Source organism: Durio zibethinus, chromosome 5 (genome assembly GCF_047325235.1).
Source record: "Durio zibethinus cultivar Kanyao isolate XHJ-2024 chromosome 5, ASM4732523v1, whole genome shotgun sequence".
NCBI lineage: Eukaryota > Viridiplantae > Streptophyta > Magnoliopsida > Malvales > Malvaceae > Durio > Durio zibethinus.
In genome coordinates, this window is record NC_143166.1 from 3,271,930 (window position 1) to 3,295,354 (window position 23,425).

At 33.5% G+C, this 23,425-nt stretch overlaps 4 protein-coding genes across 10 annotated transcripts; 1 reads left to right on the forward strand and 3 right to left on the reverse strand.

The window, feature by feature from the left end:
- The first annotated feature begins 253 nt into the window (after positions 1–253).
- On the forward strand, positions 254–7,029 carry LOC111282357 (uncharacterized). 3 transcript variants are annotated; one of them, XM_022870406.2, is made up of 13 exons: positions 254–338; positions 491–1,202; positions 1,422–1,538; positions 1,649–1,841; positions 2,069–2,235; positions 2,347–2,521; positions 3,033–3,094; positions 3,899–3,980; positions 4,969–5,026; positions 5,236–5,360; positions 6,024–6,107; positions 6,211–6,281; positions 6,736–7,029. In XM_022870406.2, exons 2-13 carry the CDS (start codon positions 736–738, stop codon positions 6,863–6,865), a joined length of 1,731 nt encoding a protein of 576 aa, XP_022726141.1. In that variant the 5' UTR covers positions 254–338; positions 491–735; the 3' UTR covers positions 6,866–7,029. The 3 variants fall into 3 exon arrangements, with proteins under 3 accessions (XP_022726141.1, XP_089616737.1, XP_089616736.1); XM_089760611.1 differs by having other exon boundaries at positions 254–333; XM_089760610.1 differs by lacking the exon at positions 254–338 and having other exon boundaries at positions 481–1,202.
- Positions 7,030–7,945: 916 nt separating this feature from the next.
- On the reverse strand, positions 7,946–10,353 carry LOC111282459 (BTB/POZ domain-containing protein At3g19850-like). Of its 2 annotated transcripts, XM_089760613.1 has the most exons (4): positions 10,072–10,348; positions 9,739–9,949; positions 8,816–9,606; positions 7,946–8,525 (listed from the first exon to the last, which is right to left on the reverse strand). In XM_089760613.1, exons 1-4 carry the CDS (start codon positions 10,132–10,134, stop codon positions 8,115–8,117), a joined length of 1,476 nt encoding a protein of 491 aa, XP_089616739.1. In that variant the 5' UTR covers positions 10,135–10,348; the 3' UTR covers positions 7,946–8,114. The 2 variants fall into 2 exon arrangements, with proteins under 2 accessions (XP_089616739.1, XP_022726281.2); XM_022870546.2 differs by having other exon boundaries at positions 8,816–9,949; positions 10,072–10,353.
- A 1,740-nt stretch (positions 10,354–12,093) lies between these two features.
- LOC111282460 (transcription initiation factor TFIID subunit 15-like) lies at positions 12,094–17,705 on the reverse strand. 4 transcript variants are annotated; one of them, XM_022870548.2, is made up of 8 exons: positions 17,489–17,705; positions 17,022–17,168; positions 16,587–16,933; positions 16,271–16,465; positions 15,974–16,057; positions 14,371–14,452; positions 14,162–14,288; positions 12,094–12,582 (listed from the first exon to the last, which is right to left on the reverse strand). In XM_022870548.2, the coding sequence occupies exons 2-8, from the start codon at positions 17,139–17,141 to the stop codon at positions 12,344–12,346; spliced, it is 1,194 nt and encodes a 397-aa protein (XP_022726283.2). In that variant the 5' UTR covers positions 17,142–17,168; positions 17,489–17,705; the 3' UTR covers positions 12,094–12,343. The 4 variants fall into 4 exon arrangements, with proteins under 4 accessions (XP_022726283.2, XP_022726282.2, XP_022726284.2 ...); XM_022870547.2 differs by having other exon boundaries at positions 17,022–17,178; positions 17,489–17,687; XM_022870549.2 differs by having other exon boundaries at positions 17,022–17,165; positions 17,489–17,611.
- A 996-nt stretch (positions 17,706–18,701) lies between these two features.
- LOC111282396 (SEC14 cytosolic factor-like) lies at positions 18,702–22,933 on the reverse strand. The gene is made up of 6 exons (XM_022870463.2): positions 22,565–22,933; positions 22,233–22,488; positions 21,029–21,065; positions 20,739–20,856; positions 19,464–19,574; positions 18,702–19,093 (listed from the first exon to the last, which is right to left on the reverse strand). Exons 1-6 carry the CDS (start codon positions 22,634–22,636, stop codon positions 18,956–18,958), a joined length of 732 nt encoding a protein of 243 aa, XP_022726198.1. The 5' UTR covers positions 22,637–22,933; the 3' UTR covers positions 18,702–18,955.
- Between the last annotated feature and the right edge of the window lie 492 nt (positions 22,934–23,425).

Here is a 23,425-nt window from a genome sequence, read left to right on the forward strand (position 1 = left end):
AAATTTATTAATGTTTTTTCATTTATATGTTTAAGATGTAAAAAAAATAAAATGGTCCAAAGATAAATTATAAGTGCTTTTTATTTGTTTATATTTAGTTATTAAATTTTAAAAAATATTATAAATATAGTAGATTATGTTAATATTTAATTTGTTTACATTTTTATTTAATTTTTTAATATTTTAATATTTTAAAATTAAAATTAAAATAAATAATTTATTATAAATAAAATAAAATAAAATATTGGTTTTCGTCCTCTTTTGTAAATTCTATTTTATTCGATTCTCCACTTTAAGGCAGGTCAAAGTCTTTTTCTTCTGACAAAGACAACAGTTAGGTTTGAATTTCATGCAGAATTTAAATATCAAATTTAATATAAATTTTTTATTAAAATTTTTAATTATAATGATTATTTTTAATTACAATTATAATAATCTTATTATTATTTTTAAATTCAAAATTAATTTCATCGTCCAACCAATGGATCAGGTTTGCAATTGCGATGACCCGATGAATCTCTTCCCCCGTTATTCCTTGGTAGAATTAACGTCCGTGCCCGCTCAGATATTCTGATTAGGGAAAAAAAGAAGGAAAAAACAAATAGCAGCAGTATCTTTGGCCTTTGAGAGTTGGGTTTGGGGGCGTCTCCCTCACCATCTGCTCTGCCCAAAATGATTTTTCCAAAACCCTAATTCAAAACCCACCTTTCCTTTTTCAAATTTCAGAAATGATTAATGGCAGCGATGATGATGCAGCAGCCGCAGACGCAACAAGCGCCACAGCCAAACCCTCCACCTCCTTCTTCTGCCTCTTCACTTAGATCCCCTACTCCCAATTCCACTCAATCCCCTCTCCCTATTCCTCCATGTCAGCCCTCCTTCGATCATGTCGCGGTTCCAATCTCGGCCGCCCTTCCTTCCGGTGAGCCTCTCGTAACCATAGGGACCGTCCCACTTCCACTCGCCAAGGTTCGGCTAGCCGATATTTCTCCTTATGATGGTGCCCCTTCGGCTTCCTATCTGAAGGCCGTGGAGGCTTTTTCGGTGTCTTTGATGAGACATAATGCGGCGGTTATTGAGTTTGGGAACGACGACGCTGCATTGATGCGTTGCGGCCTGGAAGCCGCGCGGTTGTACTTTAGGAGTCGGGTAAATACCGTTGGAAAAGGAAGCCGTGGGGTTTATATGTATAGGGCTGGAAGGTATACGTTTTTTTCTGTTTGCTTTTTTGAAATTTTATTGCCTAATGCCAAAGCTTGTCTTTGCTATGTTTAACAATTATTGCTTTAATTTATCTTATTGCTAAAGCTCACATGTAATTGAGAAAAGTATTTAACAATTGCTTTTCTCATGCTTGTTCATATTAGTTTTTTTTTTTTTTTTGCAAAATTGGTAACACATCATTTGCTTTATTGTAGCAGGGCTTTGGAAGATTGGGACTCATCTCCACCATGCATGGCTGATATTTTTAGGTGTATGGGGAAGGCAGCTCGTGTTGCTTTATGTGCAATAGCAAGGCACCTTCGTTTGCGAAGCGAGTAAGGATGGTGATGGCTGTTTATCAAATTACTATTTGGTTTCCTCATATTTCTTTTTCTGCCTTCAACCTTGGGTAATGATATCAAATTGCAAACTATGTATTATACAGTGTGTTCAATCATTTACTGGATGATACTCCATTACCTTCTAACGAGGTGTCTTCATCGGTCCTTGTTGCAACCTACTCTCATGTGTCGTTGCAAAACGGAAAGGGGGCTATTGGAGGAGGGAAGCCGGGAATGGGTGGTGAAGTCGAGAAGGGGTTATTGACATTGATTTCTTCAGATGCTCCTGGTCTTCAGGTTTCTCTTTTTACTTGACAGACAAAAAGTTGATTCTTTTATGTAGGAATTTTTCATTAATCAAGTGCTTTCTTCTGAATCTGATACTATGCATATGCATGCTTGTTTAAACAAAGACACGTGGAAGCAGGGATATATACTTACCTGCACATGTATGCATATTTTGTTTGGAATGTTCGATTATATGATTTTTTGCAGTCATCTCTGTTAAATATTTTCTGCCTTAGGTTTGTGACCTCAACGGTCGTTGGTACCTAGCAGATGGTAGATTGGCTCCTGGGGATATGTTGCTCATTACTGGCAAGGCACTTAGCCATGCCACTGCTGGTCTTCATCCTGCTGCTTCATATAGACCTGCTCCTGAGTACCTGTCAGGCATTAATAATGGTGGCAGGTAGATGTAGTCATGTTTGGCTCTTGCTTTGCTTCTAATGTGGTACCAAAGTTCTTCAATTGTTGCAATTCACGACTAAAGTGAGTAACCCTTTTCAGCATTTGGTTTCAGGACATCACTTGCATTTAGACTCATGCCACAGGGCAATGCTATATTAGATTGCTCTCCAGTTGCAGCTGCTGGTCATGCAATTCCACAAAGCTATGTACCAATATCTGTTAGCCAGTTTATGGATGAACTCTCCGCTGAAGAAGATGTAGTGTGCAATCGTTTTGATAATACTTGTGTAAGACTTTTAGAATCTCACACAATGATTCTCAGGTGGAAAAGTAGAATATAGAATAAAATAGGAAAGTGATGGTAAATAATCCTCTATCTCATTTAATATATTTTTTCTTTTAACTGATTTTAAGGTGTTGAAACAGTCCTTTGCGGAACTGATAGCTTATTTAATGTACAAATTTAATTAGTACCATTTTAGTTGCTCGTCATCTTATTTAGGAAATTAATGTTTTGCTTTCTTTAGGTCTCTTGGTAGGCAAGGTTTTCAAATACATGAGTTGGGTGTTTGAAAGTGAAGTTTGATTTATTGACTTTCATTCTTCTTTGGTCTTGATTTTATTTGATGGCTATTTTTTTTTTCTGGTTATTTCCTTACGGTTTCAGTTTATTGCATAGCTTCTTTTTCCTTTTCAATTGAACCTACTTTTATTTTGTTGCTTGCAAATTTCAATTTGAATTCATGTTTTGGCTACAATTCATGTTAGAAAACCTTATTATGAATTTTGGATTCCCAGGGAGCAAAAAACAATTTGAATAAGGAGCCTTCATTAAGAAGTGTTCTCTCGGATCCCTTGTCGTAAGTTGTCTCACTTTAACTTAGCTTTTGTCTTTGCTTTCGCTTAAGCTAATTGGTATCCTTTCTGAAGTTTTTTTTCGAAACATATCTTAAGTATGTCTTAGTATTGTTAAAATTGTTTTTACCCATGTCGTGAGCGAATCAGTATAAGTAAATACTTGTAGAAAGTCCCAACCTTGTTTTGCCAAGTCTTTCCCTCCATCTTTGGACTTTGGACATCTTCCACCATCTCACTAGGGCTTTTCTAGGCCTTTGTCCCACATATATTATCGACCTTAAATATGCTTATCTCATTTTGTGCTTAATTGGCACTAATCCACCTTTTCTAGGATGCATTATCCTTTTTCAGCCTTTCTATTTTTTCGTACTCCAAAATACCATGAACCTAGATATCTGTATAAAACTAGTAAGAAGAGAAAACATTCATTTTGATACCTTTCCCTATGCATGTGCACCATGGAAGGAAGATTCTGTTGATCTATTGTCTTTTTCTGCATAGCACAGACACAAATACTGAAATACATAAATACATAGGTTTTTTTTTTTCTCATAATTAATTTATATAGTAAAAGGCTAGAAGCTCATATTTAGGATTTTATAGTTATATCCTTTGACTTTTTGAATCATTTTCAATCACCCTCTTCACCTTGTTAATGCTGATTGGGTCAGTTTTATTTCTTTCACATAAAAAAATTGCACAGATGCTATACATTTCTGAGATTTCTTACAAGAAAATTGCTTTCATGCATTTTATGTGATACTTAATGGATCCTTTTTTTTCTTTGGTTTTTCCTTGATGCTTAGTGGTGCATTCCTTGAAGACGCTGTGGTTGTTTCTTGTGGACATTCATTTGGTGGTCTCATGCTAAGGAGGGTCCTTGATATGGTAAGCTGGATATCTTCTATTGGGGAAAACATAAATGTTACGTTGTTTTCAAGTTGCATGGTTTTCGCATTAAAATGACTGTTCTCATCTTTTTTGGGGATTTAGAGGGTGAATCATTGTTTAACTGTAGGATGAGTTACAAACTAGAGGTTGAACAAATTATTTGAAAAAAAAAATCATCTGCATGCTTTTTCAGAAGGATGTAATGCTCTTTGGCCAACCACTACCAACACTCTTTTTCTTCAAAAAGAGAGCAAATGGAAGGCAGACAAAGGCTAATGCCTACTAATTTGAAATCTAATCAATACTTCAATTCTCTAGATTTGTTAGGAGGCAGTTGCATTTCCTGTGTTTGAGGAAAATACTAAAACCTTTTATGCGAAAAGATTTTCAACTTATTGGAATTTCTTGAGTTTTCTTGGAAAGAATAATTAAGAAGCAAGTTAGATCATTAAATGTTGGTTTTCTCATACATGCAGGTGTGTGCGCACACCAAATCCAGCCTTCTAGGAGGATGTGTCTGTTGGTAAAATTGAATCATATTTTATCACCTTATACATTCTTTAATCACCTTCAAAGTCTACTTAAGTCTAGTTAAAGAATGGGATGAAATTCATATTAGGAAATCAGCAAACTCATAAATATTGAAGGAGTTTAGTATAAATCAGAGGTGCTAAGAGAAACTCTACCAAGAATTTTTGAAGGAAAGGGAGATCTCATCATTTTATGGCTTGTAAAGGCTGTTAAAGGCTGTTTTTATGTTAGCATGCATCTTTTATTTGTTAGTATGTATGCTTGCACACATACATTCGCTTAAAGTTGTCTGCTTTTATGAATTTCTGGCTAGATCACTGCTGCTCTGTAGATTGAGGCTTATCGTTATGGGATATTCACTGCTGTTTCCTTTTCATTACTGTTTACAATGGATTTATTACCTTTAGCTGGGAAGAGACAAGAACCATAACTACAATTATTGTTTGCATCACAGTCAAGATGTACGCTCTGCAATGCAGACATTGACACTGGGCCTTTGATTCCTAATATTGGTACATTCTGATAGCTAAATTAATTTTCTCCAGCCTTTTGTGACTAGTTTTGTTATATTCCCTTTCATTATGCCTTGCTCTTTCCCCCCCTCCCCACTCTTTTCCTTTTTGAACAATTTGATTCTCTGTGTGCGTGAGTGTTTCTCTTTTTTCTTAATTCTTCCTTTTCTTTTTCCCATTTCTTATATTTTCACTTTTGTCCCCAACAGCTCTAAGAGCTGCTGCTGTAGCTGTGAAGCAAGAGGATAATCGAAAGCTATTCCATAATGCAGCTCTCCGTAAACGACGAAAGGAAATTGGCGAACAAATTGATTCATCAAGAAGATCAAGCAGGGTATACTCTAAATAGACCTCTTCACATTGTCCTTCCAAACTTTTCGTTGGGCATGCATAAACTGTCATAAACATTAATGATATTAAACTTTCAGTCTTTTTGCAAATAGAAATGGGAGGAGATAGATGTAGGATGGTCCACTGTCCACACAGGCAAAAAATGTTCCTGGAATCTGATTATTATCTGAAACATGTTGTCTCTATTGTGAAAATGAGAAATAGGTACAACTGAAGCACAGTAATTTGATTTGTTTTAGTTCGTTGTGCTAAAACGAAAATATCAACGCTTGATGTTATGAAGGACTCTCAACTGGGCATTAGGTGTGAAATGATTGCTATGTTGACGAACTTCCTATCATGTAGGGTAGCATGTGGAAGCCTCACAAATTATATGCTTTCATGCTGGGTGATGACTTAATATACCTTACAGATAAACCATTTTATTAGAAGTCAGATATGATATACTTAGGCATGGATAGTTGCTTTTGGGATTTTAGTTTTTAATACCTTATGAAACAAATGTGAAGCAACAATTCATTAGGATAATGATAAGTTAATTTTGTAGACGTTTGAGAAAAAAACACAATGTTATGAGCACTGGGACTTTCTAAATGTAATTTGTTTTTAACTTCAAATTTGACACTGGCTGCATACTTGTCTGAAGGAGAATGGAGATGTTGGTGCTGATGATGGGTTGCATAGGGCCGTGCAATATCCATTTTCGGTGAATGAGAAGGTGTTAATTAAGGTATGCATTTTGCCGTCTGTTTCATTGCAAATTTTCAATCATGACTGTTTCAACTTGAAAATTAGACTGAAGTCTGAAATGGAGTGTACAATGAAATATACAGGGAAACAGGAGGACACCAGAAAAATTTGTTGGGAAGGAAGCGGTTATTACATCCCAATGTCTCAATGGCTGGTGAGTTAGCTTGATCATGATCTTACACATGCATAAAACTATGCCTCTAGAAGCCTTCAATTGCGTGAAAATATGCTCTTCAAAACACTCTCATAGATTCCAGTTATGAATGAAATAGAGGCTGTAAAAGCTAAGCCAACCAGAGCTGCTGAACTTTGATTGGCTTTAAAGCCGATCTAACCCAACCAAACTTGAGGTGAAAACTGAAGTTGTCCAAATCTTAAGGATTCAGAGTTTGAAGCGACATGAACCAACTTTAAGACAACTTAACACCTGAAATGCTCCAAGGCCAAATCCCAAAATGACCTGAAATGTAGTCTAAAGCAACTGAACTACAAACTAAAAAATTTTATGGAGTATAATTTCGTTAGAATTTTAGTATGTTTTGTTCTTGTCATTCATGTTGAGTAAACTACTGGTGAGTATCCCCTTTGGTTTTATGACTTTCTTGCAGGTATTTGCTTAAGATTATTGGAACTGGTGAGAATGTTCGTCTGCAATATCGTTCTCTTTGTAAGATGTTGAACCCTCAGCTCACCGAAGAAAGATGTCCTTCACAACCGATTCAGAACAGTAGCTCTTAGATGTAAATTTCTCTTACACCATAAACTTCCATAGCGCATACCTAGCGGAAAATGAACTTGTCTGCCTGCCAAAGAGATGTATTCTGCCTTTTTTTTTTTTTTATTGGTACTTGTATTTGAATGTTGTTTATTTATCCAAGAAAAGAAAGTTATTTGACTCCCTATATCATGTTAGCAGCCCTGCAAAGAAAGTATAATATGCAACCGTAATGATCTATGCTAGACGCCAAATGCCTTCTGACTTGGGTTAGACTCTCGGTAAACTAATGGTGCATTTGAATGGACGAGTAAAATTAATTTCGATAAAATTAAAAAAAAAAAAAATAATTATTAAAATTATTATAGTTGAGATTAAAATAATTTTAATAAAAAATTCCTGTTAAGTAGATTTTAATTAACATTTAAATTTAATTTATGGTAATTAAAGTTTAATTGTATCTCGTTGGTGGTGTACTTATATACAAACGTTCATTAAGTTTCCAAAAATTAAATGATATTTTTTTAGACAATTTAACATGTTCAATCGTTTAATTTAAGTTTCAGGATTTGATTCATTGAATACTCTTAATTGAATCAAAGTTTTAATAATAGTATATATTATTATATAAATAATAAAAATATTATCTTCCAAGTTCCACCGCTCATTGAATTATTTGTTTATTTAATTAAGATCACGGGATCGGATATGTACCAGTCTAATTTGGCATTATTAATCACGTGAACTTATGTCAATTGTATCAAATCAAAACGTTCTCATCAACTTAACAATGGAAAAAATACAAGTTCTAGTAATCGAAACCGTCCCACGGTTTCCAAATTTAGAATCTTGGCCTATACAATTTTAAATTATTTATCTCATATACTTCTTATTTTTCATAAAAAAAAGTCATAATTTGATATAAGAAAAAAATTACAAAATTAAGTTTTAATTTTGTTATATTATTTTTAAATATAATTATATGAATCAAGTAAATTAAATTTTAATTTTATGTCAAAAGCATTGATATAAAAAAAATCATCTTCAATTATAAAAAAAAATTTTGGTAAAAAAAAATTATAGAAAAAATTTGCTAAAATCTCTTGTATGAAAAAGATACATTAACATCTTTTACTTTCAAATTTACTTTACAATAGGATAAAGTAATCATACATTTTCTCAACCCTTAAAAGAAAAAAGAAGAGTGTGAATCTCCCTTGACCCAATCTCTCCAAAACTAATCCCTTTTTTCAGCAAGTATACAAAGATATTTCAGCAAAATCTAGGCAAAGTTTCATTGTCAGAAGGGGTAATAGCAGTAGAATTATGCCCCACCAACCTTGACATCTGACCCATCATTTTCCTGCATGCTTTCTCCAACTCTACCACTCTCCATTGCATCTTTTGCAAATTGAGTTTCAGACCTTCATTCCCTTCTGAGTCTATGCTGCCATTGAACAAGACCAGATGGGAGTGACTGCCCTTGCTGCCGCTGCTGGGACTCTGATATACAAACTCATTTTGGGGTACTTTGGATTGCTGTGACATGAGTGCTTGAACAGCAATATTTGGTGGGATTCTAGGATTCTTGGCCAGGTCTTTACTTGCTTCAAATGTAAGCTTTCGGTAGTTGAGGCATCTACATAGCCTTGATCGCTCCTCGAAAGAGAGAGTAGGATGTGACTGCAATAGCCATTATCAACAAAAAATGTATTACATTAGTTATTAATCGTTGCATGATACACAATATGAATTCATAAATTATCGATGTTTTACACGAAAGTAATATACAAATTGTTATGTCTACTTCATCCTATTTTTAATATTTTCTCTCAATTTCAATTCTTTAATTACATTAACTTTATGAATTACTTCCTTTGTTTTTTTGGACAAGTTCTTAAGACTTCCTTCAATGTACAGAAAAAGCATCAAACAAACCAAATTGGAGGAAAAAATACATGAAATATAGTCACCTGAAAATACATATCAATGGCTCTATAGACCCCATCAAAGCAATCTCTACAATCATCAGGTAAACTCTCAGCAACTGCAAGAAACTTAGAGATGTGGAGGTTCTGATCAGGAGATATTTCTCTCAAGTACTTATCAATCAATCTTCCAAGCTTCTTCATCTTCTGTAAAGAGACTCCTTCACCTCTGACAAATACTCTTATCAATCTTATTACAAGATTAACGTCATAAACACCCTTCTTATGTCCAGATACCAATAAGTCGTCGACAGTTGCTTCATCGAGATTCTCACCAATCAATCTCTCCAAGCCTTCCCTGTAATTTTTGCTAAGGCTAAAAGCAGATACCACTCTCAACACCCAAAACAGTTTCCTGCAAGAAAATTTAGTTTTTCCTACCCGGATGACCCCATGAACAGCTGTGTCCGCCAGACCACTATATTCAGATTTTGAGTTTGGTGAACCTTGGGGTCTACTTTTCAGGTAATGGAGAAGGAACCTTGTGAATGTAAAACTGTTGTTCTGGTTCCCATAAGCACCCAAATTCCTGATGATTTTTTCAATAATCTTTGGACTTAGTATTGTCAAGTCATCGAACCACCAAGGATTGCCTGATATATTACTTGGACTAGTTGACTTAGGAGTCCCTTTGGAGGTGCAAGAGAATCTGATGCCATAGCTTGTTTCAGGAGAAGATGAAGATGAAGATGAAGATGTGATGAAATTCACATCTAAATTCTGAGCAATCTTTGCTAACAGTGCAAAAATGAGCTTTTGGATTAGACCATATGAATCTGCATATGAAAAAAATGATTCACAGCTCCTTAGACTCATAACTATATCATTCCAGGACCAAGAAAACATTCCTTCAATGAACTTTTCTGTTTGTGTCAAAAGATTGTTGGTTGAGGCTTTCTCAGTCATACCAAGAAAGAATGCACAGCAGTAAAGTAGTGACACATTGGAAACTGTGATTGTAACTCTGCCATTGCTGTAGCAGAATCTTGAAACTTGCTCAAATCCATTTGGACCTCCTGGAAAGTTATTGAGTTCTATAACTGAATTTTCGATCTGGGTTCTTCTCTTTTGCTGCTTAATGATCTTCTTCAACGTTCCTGAGTAAGCAGATATAATATTCTGGCAGAAACGTTCAATAATAAACATATTCAGAGGAGTGGTTCTATGTATTGAAGGTAAAACGAAAAGTTAAAAAAAAAAAAAAAAAAAAAAGCAAACAAACAAAAGAAGTTTGAGATTACCTCATTAACAAAGAATGCTTGTTGATCATTAATGTGAATTTGAAGATGGCTCAACTGAGGCATTGCTGCTTTCCAGGTTTGAGATTTGCATTGAAAGAATAAAAGAAACACTGTAGGGTTTTGTTGGTATGTGACAATGGAGAAACACTGAAGGGTCTGCAGTGACAGAAGAGAAAGAAAGGAAAATGTTTATATGGAGAGTAGCCTAGAAATGCAAGTAGAAAATAATAGCGCCATTTAGGCATGGATTAAACCTGCTACATGATTTCAAGTGCACAATATGCGCCGGGATGTGCGCTGGCAACTATATAAGAAAATAAGATGCTTTATCCACTGTTACAAAATTAACGATCTTGTCTAACTATACATATACAATTGTCAAAAAAACCCTACTACTAGACTATTAGATTAAGACAAAACCCACATAACCCTTCCAAATAAATGTTAATTTTTTTTAATTAAGGGAAAAAGAATTAGATTTTTTTAAATATAAAAAAAATCATAATCTAAAAAAAATAAATATTAAAATTAATTTTTTAATTAAGAGATAAGTATGTCGTTAATTGTTTAGGTATAATGCACTAAATATCAATTTTAATATCGAAGTTTTGTTAAGAGCTTAAATTCAAATCTCATTGGTGTGTTTTAATTAATTAATTAATAATTAATAATTGATTATATAAATATAATATTATAAGTTTGATTATTAGTGTAATTTTTAAAAATAAAAAATCAAAGTTTTGTTTAACAATAATATCAAATTTTAATGTCGAAGTTTTGTTAAGATCTTAAATTCAAATTTCATTGTGTGATTTAATTAATTAATTAGTAATTAATAGTTGATTATATGAATATAATATTATGAGTTTGATTATTAGTGTAATTTTTAAAAATAAAAAATCAAAGTTTTGTTTGCCAATAATATCTTCACTTTTTTTTTATTTGGTAAAATGTGTTTATTTTCGATGCAAGTCCAATTTTGCACAAAATTTAATTTCAAAAGATTTTCTCAATACCTTTTTCAGAATATTCTTAGGGCTTGGTACTATTTCACTGTTTAATGTATCGCATAAGTACAATTTTTGTGTTTATTAAATATTACTATTAAATAATATTACTAAAATAAAAGAAATTTATTTAATAAATACAATGTTATATTTATTTATTTTTTAAAATTTTATTTTAAAATTTTAAGTATTTGATACCAATATGTTATAATATTATGAAAAATAATCAAATAAATTGTCTGTATAATTTTTTATTTTACATAATATTATTTACCAAACATTTTTAATGTTTTCAAAATTTTGAAAATAAAAGGGATACTTCTCTGTTTTAGACCTTTCCTCACCACGCCTCTGGCTTTCACATGGCTGATGGCTACGAACATCTGTCTGTCCCGCCCGCCGCCTGAACGCCCAACGCTAAGACACAGTCAGCTCCTAGATTCTAGTTCTAGAATCTAGCTCCGTATTGGAATGACCTAAGTCCATTTCTGTAAGTCCACGTGAAATTCAACAAACTTGACATGATCTGATCTCAATCAGCCACAATCCCTGGTTGAACCAGTTAACCTGCATGTGTCACAGATCGCGCACAAATCCTAGACCAAAAAGATCGCGTTACGGATCCCACCTAAAGCTGCATAGTAACTAGACTTAGGCTTCCAGCCCGACACATGCACCGCCCCCTCATGGCCGAGGCGCCTCTCCATTTGCTTCATCACATTTTAATTTTACACAAATCCGATCACCTCTTTCAAGGCCTTGTCAAATGTTAAACATTCCTTACCGAGAGAACCTCGAAAACTTTCGCTGTCATATTAAACCAAAACGAATGCTTGGTTCTATGCTTAAGGCATTTTCAAGTTTATTTCACTAAGCTTCATAAACTAATAACTCTTTCTAATTAATTCATTTTCTATTTCTATTGTTGGCATGTGCAGGCGAAAATTTCCGAAGTTCCATCTTTAAATAGTAAAAGATTTTGCCATAGTTCTGTTAAAAAGCTCCGAGAGGATCATTAATGCTTAAAAATAGCCTGAGTTCAAAATTAAGGAGATAAAAATAAAAGGTTGCTTGAAAAATATTCCATCCTCAAAATCTAAGCCAGCAATGATTCCTACAGTAGCACAACAGTAAATGTAGAAATACATCAAACTGCAGAGAGTAGTATTAAAGATGCCAATTCAACTCCAAAGTTTCAATCAAGTGCCATCTTCCGGACCAAATAGGACATATCAAGCACATTAATAAGACACTGATTCTTCCTTTCAGTAAAAGTACCTGCTTCGGTCTCGGTCTCGATCTCGATCTCGTTCCCTATCCCATCTATAATCTCTATCTCGGTCATAATCATAATCACGGCCGCGATCCTTTTCCCTATCCCTCTCTCTGCTTCGACTATGCCGTTTGTCCCTATCTTCACGATCTCTATTCTTGCTACTTTCTCTATCATCCCGCTCCCTTCCCTTATCTCTGCTTCTTTCTCTTCCATCCCTGTCCGTCACACCTGCCAGGCAATCACTTTTATTAAAACATTAAGATACTCCAAACACCAATACACTGCAGCTGAAACAAGGAAATCCTTTTATTTATTTATTTATTCATTTATTTAAGTTGAAAAAAAAAAAAGACCACTTTTTTTTACTTGAAATTTACGTCAGGTTGAAATTGTTTAACTCTCAGGCCATTTCATCTTCAAGCATCCAAGTAGCATGGTTGATGACGTAAGGGAAAAAGAAAAATAGCACCCAAATGTCACATAACTATGTGCTGAAATATGGAAGAGGGCACAGTGGGAACCCAATAAGAGAGCAAGCCAGGGCGCTAAGTGTTCCTTTGCATACGAACAAAGCAATTGTACAATCCTTAACAATCGGAAAAAGAAGAAATAGAAAAATATATACATATATACATAAAAACACACACAAGTGCACTGTGTGCAACAATAATTCACACTTGAACACTATCTCTAGATCATTGACTACGGTCGTTTCCGCATAAGGAGTGAAGTAAAGGACTCATTTAGCCAACATGAACAGTTTGTAATTAAAGGTTGGTTAAATAGAGCCGAAAGCAAAGTTGCTACCAAGGTGCAAAAGAAATTGTCGGAGAATCTGAATCTAGCTATTCCTGATAAACTCACTGGTTTGAAAGGCATGCAAAAGATCTAAGTTATATACATACATAAATATGTATATATACACAATTATTTTAAAATACATGATAAAATACAACAATAATACATTATAAGTAAATATATATCTTTTCATATTAATGCTAACATTTTTTTAACTCCTACGGTATTCTGCATTTTAAAGTTGATTGTCGATTGATTTCAAGAGCCTTTCTTCTCATTAATTAGCTAAAACTTACATATCATTCTCTTTCTAAGTTTTTATTTACAAACTCATACGCTATTTACATTGGAAAGGTTATATTGCAGTTTGATTTAAACCATTACAAACTCGTACATATATGTTACCGATTTATTTGCGTGCATTCAAGTAATAAATTTTTTGGTCACAACTAATGTATACCATATACACGGGCAGGCTTGTTCATCGAGAAAGCTTAACTAAAAGGCCAAAACAAAATTACAACTAAACTAACACAAAACTAGGTTTAATCTGGTTGGTACAAAAAAAAAGGACAACAAAATTCCTTTTTTTTTTTTGGTTTCATTGTTTTAAATCACCAATAGACAAAACAAACATGAATAGGCACAGCCCTACAGTGTCTGATATGTATAAAACAATAGATAAGTTTTAGAGGTATACCTTACGTTGAAATTTTCTGCCCTTAAAATTTTAGATGTGTCAAGTATTCTACACCTATACAGAAGTTTTGGACAAGTATCTATCTGTCTAAGGATGATATGAAACGAAGTTACCTCCCACATATTTTTAGTAAAACATAATCACTAGTCAAACTAATGTGGGGTGCCTAGCAAGCCTAAGTAGAAGGGCCATAAATCTTTCACTTGGTCTTGCTGTCAAAATTGTAATAGCCTTAACATGTATGACAATCAGTATCTTAAAATACCACAACCTAACATGAACCAGTTATTTAAGTAATGATCCCAATACCTAGTTCCTCAACCTCCCAGCCAGCACGACCTGAACCTGGTAGCCCTCTTCTAGCTTCAGCTTGTTGTGTTTTGGCTCGGAACTTTTTCTTGAGATTGCCAAACTCATCATACATCTCACCATCATCCTGAAATTGGATCATAATTGCCATCACATTAAGATACATAATGAATCAAGCTTCAAGTAATGATAGTGGAGATTTATTTTACTTCTTCTGCCTCACGTCGACGTCGCCTTGTTTCCTCTATCTCTTCTTCATCAAGTTCCTTGTAACCACCACCACGTCCTCCTCTGTTAAACACAAGTTTAAAGCAAATGTAAGAAGCTTTTCCATTACATAAAAATCAAAGAACTAAAAGGGGCAAAAGCTTTGGTAGAACTGCAGTAAATTGGCATAATGACATAAACAACTTACTAGCATTTCACTCCACTTACGACAAGCACATTAAATGAGTCAAACCAATGGAATGGTGGGAGTGAAAGTAGGTGAGGAAACGAAACTAATGTTCGAAAAAATCGATTAACCACACCATGGAATGCTGCAGGAGCACAGAACAAGAATATATATGCAGTAACACTGCTAACTGTTTACAAGAACTAGAATGCACTGTGTTGAAGAATAGGTTCAATTCAGGTCATAATAGTAAAACTACTTGCATTTTCAGTTTTCACTCAACATTAGTGAATGTGTACGTCATTAAATATATGAAGTCATGAAACAGCTATTTTCTTCAGGAACAAATATCCTGCATCTTATAGTCTTCTTGCTCCACATATTGATTGTAGGTAGCCACCAGCACAACATACTAGAAATGAGTAGTCAATGGTAAAATAATGGGAATGAACTTTTGAGCGTTAGATACCAATTGTACTAACAAAAATCAATCACGCCATTAGGAAGTAGGATCCAACCCAGCACATTGAACCCTTACTATTACCAAATTTTTCCATTTGCATGGAGCCCTAAACAGAAGCAAAATAATTGAGAAACATATCTAACAGAAATGACTAAAACCAGAGTTCTGAAGATCACATTGGAAAAAGCAAACAATATCAAAGCATAAAACATTTATTTTCCACATAAAGAATTTTCAAAGGGATACTTAAAATAATAAAAATAATAAACTAGTTTACATTTCAGACCATTGCTTGTCCTGTAATCAGGAATAAAATCTGTTAACTATGAAAGAGGAAGAGCACATGCAAAAACAAGAATTAGAATGTGTAATGAATTTGCTTTTATTTTTCCACCCATTCCAGTAAAGGAAGCACAAAACACTTTATTTTTAATGATAGGTAAGCAAAGGAATAATGCATTCCAAAGAAAGCATAGCAACATTTTAGCAACTTTATTGGGAAAGGCAGGGATAGGAAGGAAGTCTGGCATGCTTCATTGGTAATGGTAACCCCAATAATATCTCCACTATGAGTGAAACATGGTTCTGAGCTTTGTGAGCAATGCTCATCCAAAACCAATCAAGCATGACCAAAGCTCATCCAACACCAAAGACAAATCATATTTTGGGGTGGTAGAGAGAGAGAAAGGAAAGAAGTGTGACCAATGCTCAGCCAAAACCAAAAGGTAAATTAAAGAAAACAGAAATATTTGCAAGATTACAGGGAAAAAATGATTTATTTATATATAAATTAAAGGTCAAAATTACCTCAAGGATACTCTAACAGTAAGAATGAAATGAAGCAAATGATACAGCTATAGCAAAACAACATAGAAAAGTAAATCAATTTTCAATGAAAATTTCCCAAAGATTTTAATTTTCTAAGATTAACACAGGTCAAATAGTTAACATATACCTCACACCACCCTCATTGTGACCAGGTTTATTGGTGTTGCAAATATTGCATTTTGTACGCTTAGCCCAGTTGATGTTGCCACACCTATAAAACAAAAGTTGGAAGAACTGACATGAATAATGCTGCTTTTAAGAGACTTTTCATTCGAATATAAAAAATGCCCATTTCTGAACATTTGCACAGTGGAAGTGCTAAAAAGTGTAAACACTACATAAAGGTGGAGAAACTAAAAATCTATGCCTAGACCACACAAGGACCAGAAGAAAAGAAACATTTCACAAGCACTAAAAGTCATACATAGGACAAGGCCAGTCATTCGGGCCAAAAAGTCCACCAGTAGCAGCCACCGCTTGCCCATGACTTCCAGAGTCAGGGGCACCACGACCCCTCCCACGACCAGCAGCCCCTCCACCACCACCGGATGCACCTGCAGGTCGAGCAGTTCCACAGCGGTTGCACACACCACGGAAGGAAAAATTGACATTGGAACAACTGCAACCAGAAATTTTTGAATGAGGAAGTATCTACATAACAATCATAGTTAGAGACAATAGAAAGAAAATGTGTTATAAAAGAGCAAGAAGAAGCTGCTCACCAATATCACATCACAGACCTTGTATTTGGACAGAGCCAGTCTCCCTCTTGTTGCCAGGTTTTTCCTGAAGCATCACCCCGACCTCTACCCCCTCCACCACCCCCATTTATGTCCTTAGCCACATCTTCCTCCAATCCAACACCATCACCAGCCACAGTTGGAGGATCTCCGCCAGCATTACTACTCTTACTCTCTGCTATAAAAACACCAATTGTGTTCCCATGGAAATCCTTGTTGTTAAACCATTCAACAGCAGCCAACGCAGCATGCGGATCCTCATAAGTAACCGTAGCATCTCCTTTCGGCTCATTCGTCGCCTTATCTCTGTATAACCATATCTTAGGTCGACCAGTTCGCTTATCTTTCTACAAAATCAGCAAAAACACAAAAATAAGCGATCAATTACGCACACAGCTGCATATCTTTTTTTTTTTTTTAAGTAAAAGTTTATACCTTTAGCAAGCCAATAGTCCCGAAATATTCGGCTAACATAGTGTCATCGGTTCCCTCAGGTAAATTACAAACATAGATGGAACCATTTGCAGGGGCTCCTCTTCCTGAATGGCTTGCCATTGTTTCTCCAAACTCATCAAAAGCCTTCTAGAAAGTTCTAAATAAAATTATACACTTAGATAAATTTACAATTAGCAATAAATGTAAAAAAAAAAAAAGAAAGAAAATTGGTTAACTGATGTTATATGGTGGCATTAACAGAAATGTTATCATATTTATTATTATTACAATAAAAAAAAGAAAAGATAGATCGCACCTTTTAAAAAAAAAAACTTTAAAAAATTGAACTTTGAGAGAAAAAATAATTAAAATCGCAAAAAGTTAGGGTAATCAGGAACAGGAAACAGAAGGTAAAGATCTGAAGCTTAAGAATTAAAATTGAGGTAAAAAAGAAATAGTATTCTCACTGGTTGTGTTGGCGGAGGCGGCAGTGGCGGAAGATGGAATATGCAAATATTATGACGACGGTGATTTTGTCGCCAGCGACAACAGTGGTTTCTTTTCTCTTCCTCGCTGTGACTTACGAAAGAATAGCGACGAAGGCTTTTTTTTTATGACGAGCTCTAGCGACCGCTTCGATTTCGTTGATTAATTCATTGAAAAAACTAACAAAAAGGTTGGGACTTTTTTTTATATTTTATTTAATTTTTTAGATATGTACTTAGTTTTTTCATTTTGAGTTCAATTTTTAAAATTCTTTTTTTTCTTGTATTTATTTAATTATGTCATTAACAGAATTCAATATTATAATTTGATTGCGCTTCTTATTAGTTAAAAATGTTTAAATTACTAAATTAAATATTAATATTTTAATCTAATAGTAATTTTTTTATATAATTTCATTCATGTCCCTAAATTTGAAGGATAATAACTCCTTTTCACTAAATTATTTTAAAAAAATTAATCATTTGAGTTCGAACTGATATAATATTAAGATCGAATTTGATTTCGAATTCGAGATTCGAAATTCAACTTAAATTCAATTAAATTTTACTTTTTTAGCTCAAATTTGATTCGAGATAAAAATCAAATTACTAAAGTTTATTTAATTAAATTTGATTAATATGTAAAATAAGCTTAATTATTATATTCAATAAAAGCTTAATTATTTGTGTTCTAACTTGAACTTGAATTTGAGATATTTTATTAATTAAATAATTAAAATAGATTAAAATATAAAAATTCTATTAGACTCGTAAATTACTCGAATTAAATATAAAAATGCTCGAACTCAATTCGATTGATAAATCAAACTATTCGAACTCGAATTTGATTCAATAATAACTAAATCGAATTTAAATTTTATTCGAGTCAAACCTGAATAATTTACGAATATTAATGTATTATTTACATCTCTAAACAAAACATTATCTCTATTTTGAATTCAATTTTAGTGTAAATTTTTAATTTCATAAATAAAATTAAAAGATTGATACATGTTTTCTTTAAAAAAAATTTTAATTATTAAGATTTGTGTCCCTGTAATCCTGTTTATAGAATCTAAATACTCTATTAACAAGGATGAAATAATTTTCACATTTCTAATGAAATCAAACAAAACATCATCAACCTTTTGGCAGATTGAAATATAATAAAATATATAAAATAAGGCACTAGTAATTTGTTTAATAAGATGATATTTCCATTAAAGAAGGTCATGAAAAGGTTATTTTTCAAATGGTAGCTATAGAATAAGATGATAAGATACTGTATTGAAGCCAACATCATGTTGGAACTATGATTCATACATAATATTCGAATTAGGTGGATTAATGGCAGCTGCATTGATTTTTTAAGGGAAGTTTAACCCTTCAATGGCTGCAGTAACCATATTAGTCAACTTGAACACTTGCTGCCTGCATCTTTTGTTGGGATCAACCTTCCAATGGGGGCGCTTCTACATCTTGGATAGTTGTCAGCTTTGCTTTACCGCCATACTCGACTGGCACAGCTTCCTCACCTATCTCCTCTATAAAGGATTTATTCTCATCCTCATTGGTCACAATTACAATCTGCATTCATTGTTTGCAAAACAAGCCAAGTTGGATATCACAAAATATAATCTGGTTCACTACAACATAATCCAAATTAACTAAATTCCATGTTGGGCATAATAGACAAGCCAAATTAGGCAGTTGGGGGCATATTGATCCTTATTTTTCAGGTATAATAATGCTCGAAATTGCATGCGGCAGACATATTATCCACCATGAAACCTTTCCATATCTCAGACTATGGTATCCTTTGTATCAAGAAAACATGTTATCCGCTACCATTAATAATGCATAAGGGCAAGTGAGTTTATTACCAATCTAAAGAGTTAACACTTCTGCTAAGATTCTAAAAACCATCATTTTTAAGGAAAAAATATATAGTACATACCTTTTCCATTGTTGCCTTCTCAATGAAGCGACAAACCATCCTCCAAACACTAACAAAAAACCGTGGCATATGCAAAATGTAGCACTTTGCTAAGCGCTCTGGGAAATAAGCCTGCGCGAAGTGAATATTAGGACTAAATAACTATGAAAAAAAAGGCATTAAGTTTACAAAACGGAGCTTAGACTTAGATATAATTCACTTTATTATCGGTCAGGATTTAGGGGAGTTTAGAATTCATCCCATATTATTCTGTAGCCCACATGGAACATTTAGCTTGTTTGCACGCATGATAACTGAGATCAAGAACAGCTCAGTAACTCAAAAGTGACCATCTCCTACATGGAAATAATGTCATTGAATGATATTTTGGATGAAGTAAGCATTACCTCCTGCCATTCTACTTGGCATTGCTTCTCATGAAAGATTTGAGGCCAAATTTCATAACAGTAAAAGATCAATAAAAAGAAAAAAGAAAAAAAAACATAATAGAGTTTATTTTGAAGTTAAGATTTTTAGATTTTAATCATGAAACTTTATTAAGAGCTTTTTTACCAGCTTGATAGGTAAATGAATGTCATTTTCAAGGAGAACCAAAATGAATTCAGTTTCTATTCTCCATACTGTCAAAATAAGTAGCCAGAACTAGCAAGTTTCAAGTAGCAGAATGTATTACCAACCACAAAAATCCAGACATATAAATAATTTAGATAAGAGAATTAGGGAAAAGCAACTGTGGGACAAAAAGATTGGCTCAAAAAATTGTATACCCGTTCATTTTGGAGGGAAAAAGAAAGAAAACAACAGCCATTACCAACCATTCCAAAAGTAGGGTCTAGAAATGGGAGAGCTGGATAGAACTATAATTTCCAGCATTTTTTGCATGTTGTTGCCAGGCCCACATTGCATGCCTCATTGCCTCACGGCCTGAGAGTTATATTTTACCTTTCACCTTTAAAATATAAATCGACTGGGGAGGTGGAATCAATTTCTATGGAGTCAACCCTACGCTCAGGTCATTTCTGCATTTGTTTAGAATATGTACCGGTATTCTCTCACTTTTTCACCCTTATATTCATTAAGGGATGACAGGTGTGAATGACAAAACTCTTCTAACAAGTATAAAAATTACCATTAATATTAATAGATATCCAAAATACTTTCAGCAAAATTTGACAAGCTTTCTTTTTTTTTTCCTTATCAGCCGTGCACTATCCTGGTTCTCTTTCTCTTATATAAGCCACATAAAGGAATGTTCTTTATCAAACAGAGGATTACCTGTAAGAACTGAAATCCAGTTATCAATCCACGTGCATCAACATTTTTGTACGTAATATGTTGAAAATCAAGAATGACAATCAACTTTCCATTTCCTATTTCTCTTCCTTTCACAGAGCTGAAATATTGAAAACTCACTGGTTCAAAAAATATAATAATAAAGCAAATAAAGGGCATCAAATATATGAATTTATGAGCCTTTGAGCTTGTATTCCAAAACAACCTCCTTTGTTTGTTTTTCTTTTTTTTTTACCGCAAAAACATTCTTCATGTTTAAAAGGGAGAACTACCTTGCTATGGCTTTGTCCAGAAGATAAACCACAAACTCTGCATCAAGAGATAGAAAAAGTTAATCAAACTTCGCAAGCTGCCAGTGCTATGAACATATAATGAGAGAGAATCAATTTCAAATAATTCTACCATTTTGGTAGTAAAATTCTTTGGCAGAAGGATAATGCCTGTTACCAAGTGATGTAGGCTTAGCACGTTACATGAAGTCAATGGAGATTTCTGCTCCCAATAACCAAAGAAACCATGGTAAAACATCTGATAACAGAAGGGCATATGCAAATAACCAAAGAAGCCACGGTAAAACATCTGATAACAGGAGGGCAAATGCAAGGAAATAAGCATATCATCTTATGATGTTACACATACACCATAGCAGCAGCATGGTACCATCCATAAACTGTCATACTCAGTTACTCACCAAGTAGTGGCAGAGCCAGTCATATAACTTTGTTAAATCTTCTGTTCCTCAAGAATTGAACACCAATATATTTATGTAGTCAGATGTTACTCTGACATTTAATTCAAAGGTTGTTGCACTAAGGACCCTAAAATTCCAGGTTTTGTTTCAATTCTCAGGTCATTACAAAGAATGAAGTAGTTGAAATATGCTTGAATATAAACTCAAAACCCTCAGCTAACAAAGAGGTCTCAGGGATATGTAAAGAATAAAATTCGGAAACATTAAAATTTAAAAAAAAAAGAAGAAAAGAAAGATAAAAGGAAACTTGCATGCAACAAAAGACAAACAAAAATGTAATAGAATCTTGAATAAGCTACATTGTAGTATCTTCTAATTTATTAATAACTCATAAAGTTTATGTGCAAATATAGAATACTTTAAACTTCAGAGGCCACGGGTTCAACTCTCTAGAAGGACATTTACGGGCTACGCAAACAACAAACACGATTTTAAAAAAATTGGACGGCAGTTTTCTGTTGGCTTCCCTGTCATGTACCACCTTTATGATGAAACCGTTCTGACATGACCCCTTCAATTTCATATCAGGACAATCCAGATGAAAAGTCATCATTTCAACAATCGGAACAGAATCAAATTTCAGGCAAGCCTAATCATAACTCCATCGATATGCATGAATTATGAACAATTTTCTTTCCTTATGGATAACCAAAAATTACAGTAAAGTATAAGCGAATTGATCAATCATGATAAAGAAGAGTGAAACCAATGAGTTAACTAATTACTCTTGAACTGGAGATGGTCCTTGGGAGGAAAATGCTTGCATGCTTTGACAACCATGACTGGATATCCTATCTTTGATGAACCTTGCAAAAAAATCTTTCTGGCTTCCAATTGATCAGGCACTTCAGATTCTGATATGAATCCATTTGGAACGAAAGAAGATCTCCATTTCAGCCACTGAACAAACATCTTAGCAGCTTTTTCTGTGTCCATTGATCTTGCAATCAAGAACCTCATCAATGTTGGATCCCCGTATTTCTACAAAAAAAAGAAAAAAACTAAATTGAAGTGTAAAAAAATTGCATTTACATCACAAAGGGTATTGGTTATTTACCTCTGTTGAAAACCCAAGCTTTTCAACTGATTTCCTCATCTGGGTCAGTGCAAGTTCTTGGCTTTTCTCCATGTTAGCTAAAAAAGAACCTGCTTTGCCTTGTTAGAGGTAGATTGTGAATAAAAAACTTGAGATCAAAAAAGAAAAAGAGTTTGACCCAGTTTTGCTTTTTGTTTTTCAAACTTTAAATGCAAAAGAGAGTAAGGCAGATAGGTTAGATTTGAGCTTTGACAAAATGGAAGAAACCGGTAGAAGATGACAAAGAGAGATTAGGGTGCGTAGAAGGCAGAGGAAATGTGGATAGCTGAGAGTAACATAAACAAATGGTTGGCTCTTGCCTGTTGCTTTGAGAGTTAAAGTTTCATTTTCAAAACCTGAAGGCAACATTTCTCCATTTTTATAATAAATAAATTCTTCTTTTTCTTTCACAAAAAATATTGTGATCACGGAAAATTGGAAGATAATTGAACCGATTTGTTGGGAAGCTATTCCAGTATTTGTCCACAGAAGCAATATATATTTTGGTTTGAAAAATATTGATGTATAATATACGATGTAAAAATTATAAATATAATATAATTTAAAATTTTAATAAAAATTATAAATAAATTTAATAAAATTAAAAAAAATCTATTTTTTATTTTTTTATTAATATAAATTTTTAAATATAATACAAATATAATATTTTACACGATACAATAACATAAATTATCAAATTTAATTTGTGTCTCTTCTTACTTTATTTATTTTTAACACTGAATAAATTTGAAACTTTTAAAAAATTTATAAAATTAAATTTTTAAAAGTTTGTTTTTATGGATATGATTTAAAAAAAAAAAAATAAGAGTATCAGTTGAAGAT

Excerpts from the sequence above, each read along its gene's own strand:
- LOC111282357 (XM_022870406.2), top strand. The coding sequence starts at position 736 with ATGGCAGCGATGATGATGCAGCAGCCGCAGACGCAACAAGCGCCACAG. Across the intron at positions 1,842-2,068 it reads CAGATGCTCCTGGTCTTCAG|GTTTGTGACCTCAACGGTCG; the intron begins GTTTCTCTTTTT and ends TTTCTGCCTTAG. Across the intron at positions 3,095-3,898 it reads GTTCTCTCGGATCCCTTGTC|TGGTGCATTCCTTGAAGACG; the intron begins GTAAGTTGTCTC and ends CTTGATGCTTAG.
- LOC111282459 (XM_022870546.2), bottom strand. The coding sequence starts at position 10,134 with ATGCCTCAGTTGAGCCATCTTCAAATTCACATTAATGATCAACAAGCA. Across the intron at positions 9,950-10,071 it reads AAGCATTCTTTGTTAATGAG|AATATTATATCTGCTTACTC; the intron begins GTAATCTCAAAC and ends CGTTTCTGCCAG. Across the intron at positions 8,526-8,815 it reads CCATTGATATGTATTTTCAG|TCACATCCTACTCTCTCTTT; the intron begins GTGACTATATTT and ends TGGCTATTGCAG.
- LOC111282460 (XM_022870548.2), bottom strand. The coding sequence starts at position 17,141 with ATGGCAAGCCATTCAGGAAGAGGAGCCCCTGCAAATGGTTCCATCTAT. Across the intron at positions 14,453-15,973 it reads CACAATGAGGGTGGTGTGAG|AGGAGGACGTGGTGGTGGTT; the intron begins GTATATGTTAAC and ends TGTGTTTAACAG. Across the intron at positions 12,583-14,161 it reads CTGGGAGGTTGAGGAACTAG|GTGTGACGGACAGGGATGGA; the intron begins GTATTGGGATCA and ends ATTGCCTGGCAG.
- LOC111282396 (XM_022870463.2), bottom strand. The coding sequence starts at position 22,636 with ATGGAGAAAAGCCAAGAACTTGCACTGACCCAGATGAGGAAATCAGTT. Across the intron at positions 22,489-22,564 it reads AGCTTGGGTTTTCAACAGAG|AAATACGGGGATCCAACATT; the intron begins GTAAATAACCAA and ends TTTTTTTTGTAG. Across the intron at positions 19,094-19,463 it reads AGAAGGCAACAATGGAAAAG|ATTGTAATTGTGACCAATGA; the intron begins GTATGTACTATA and ends CAATGAATGCAG.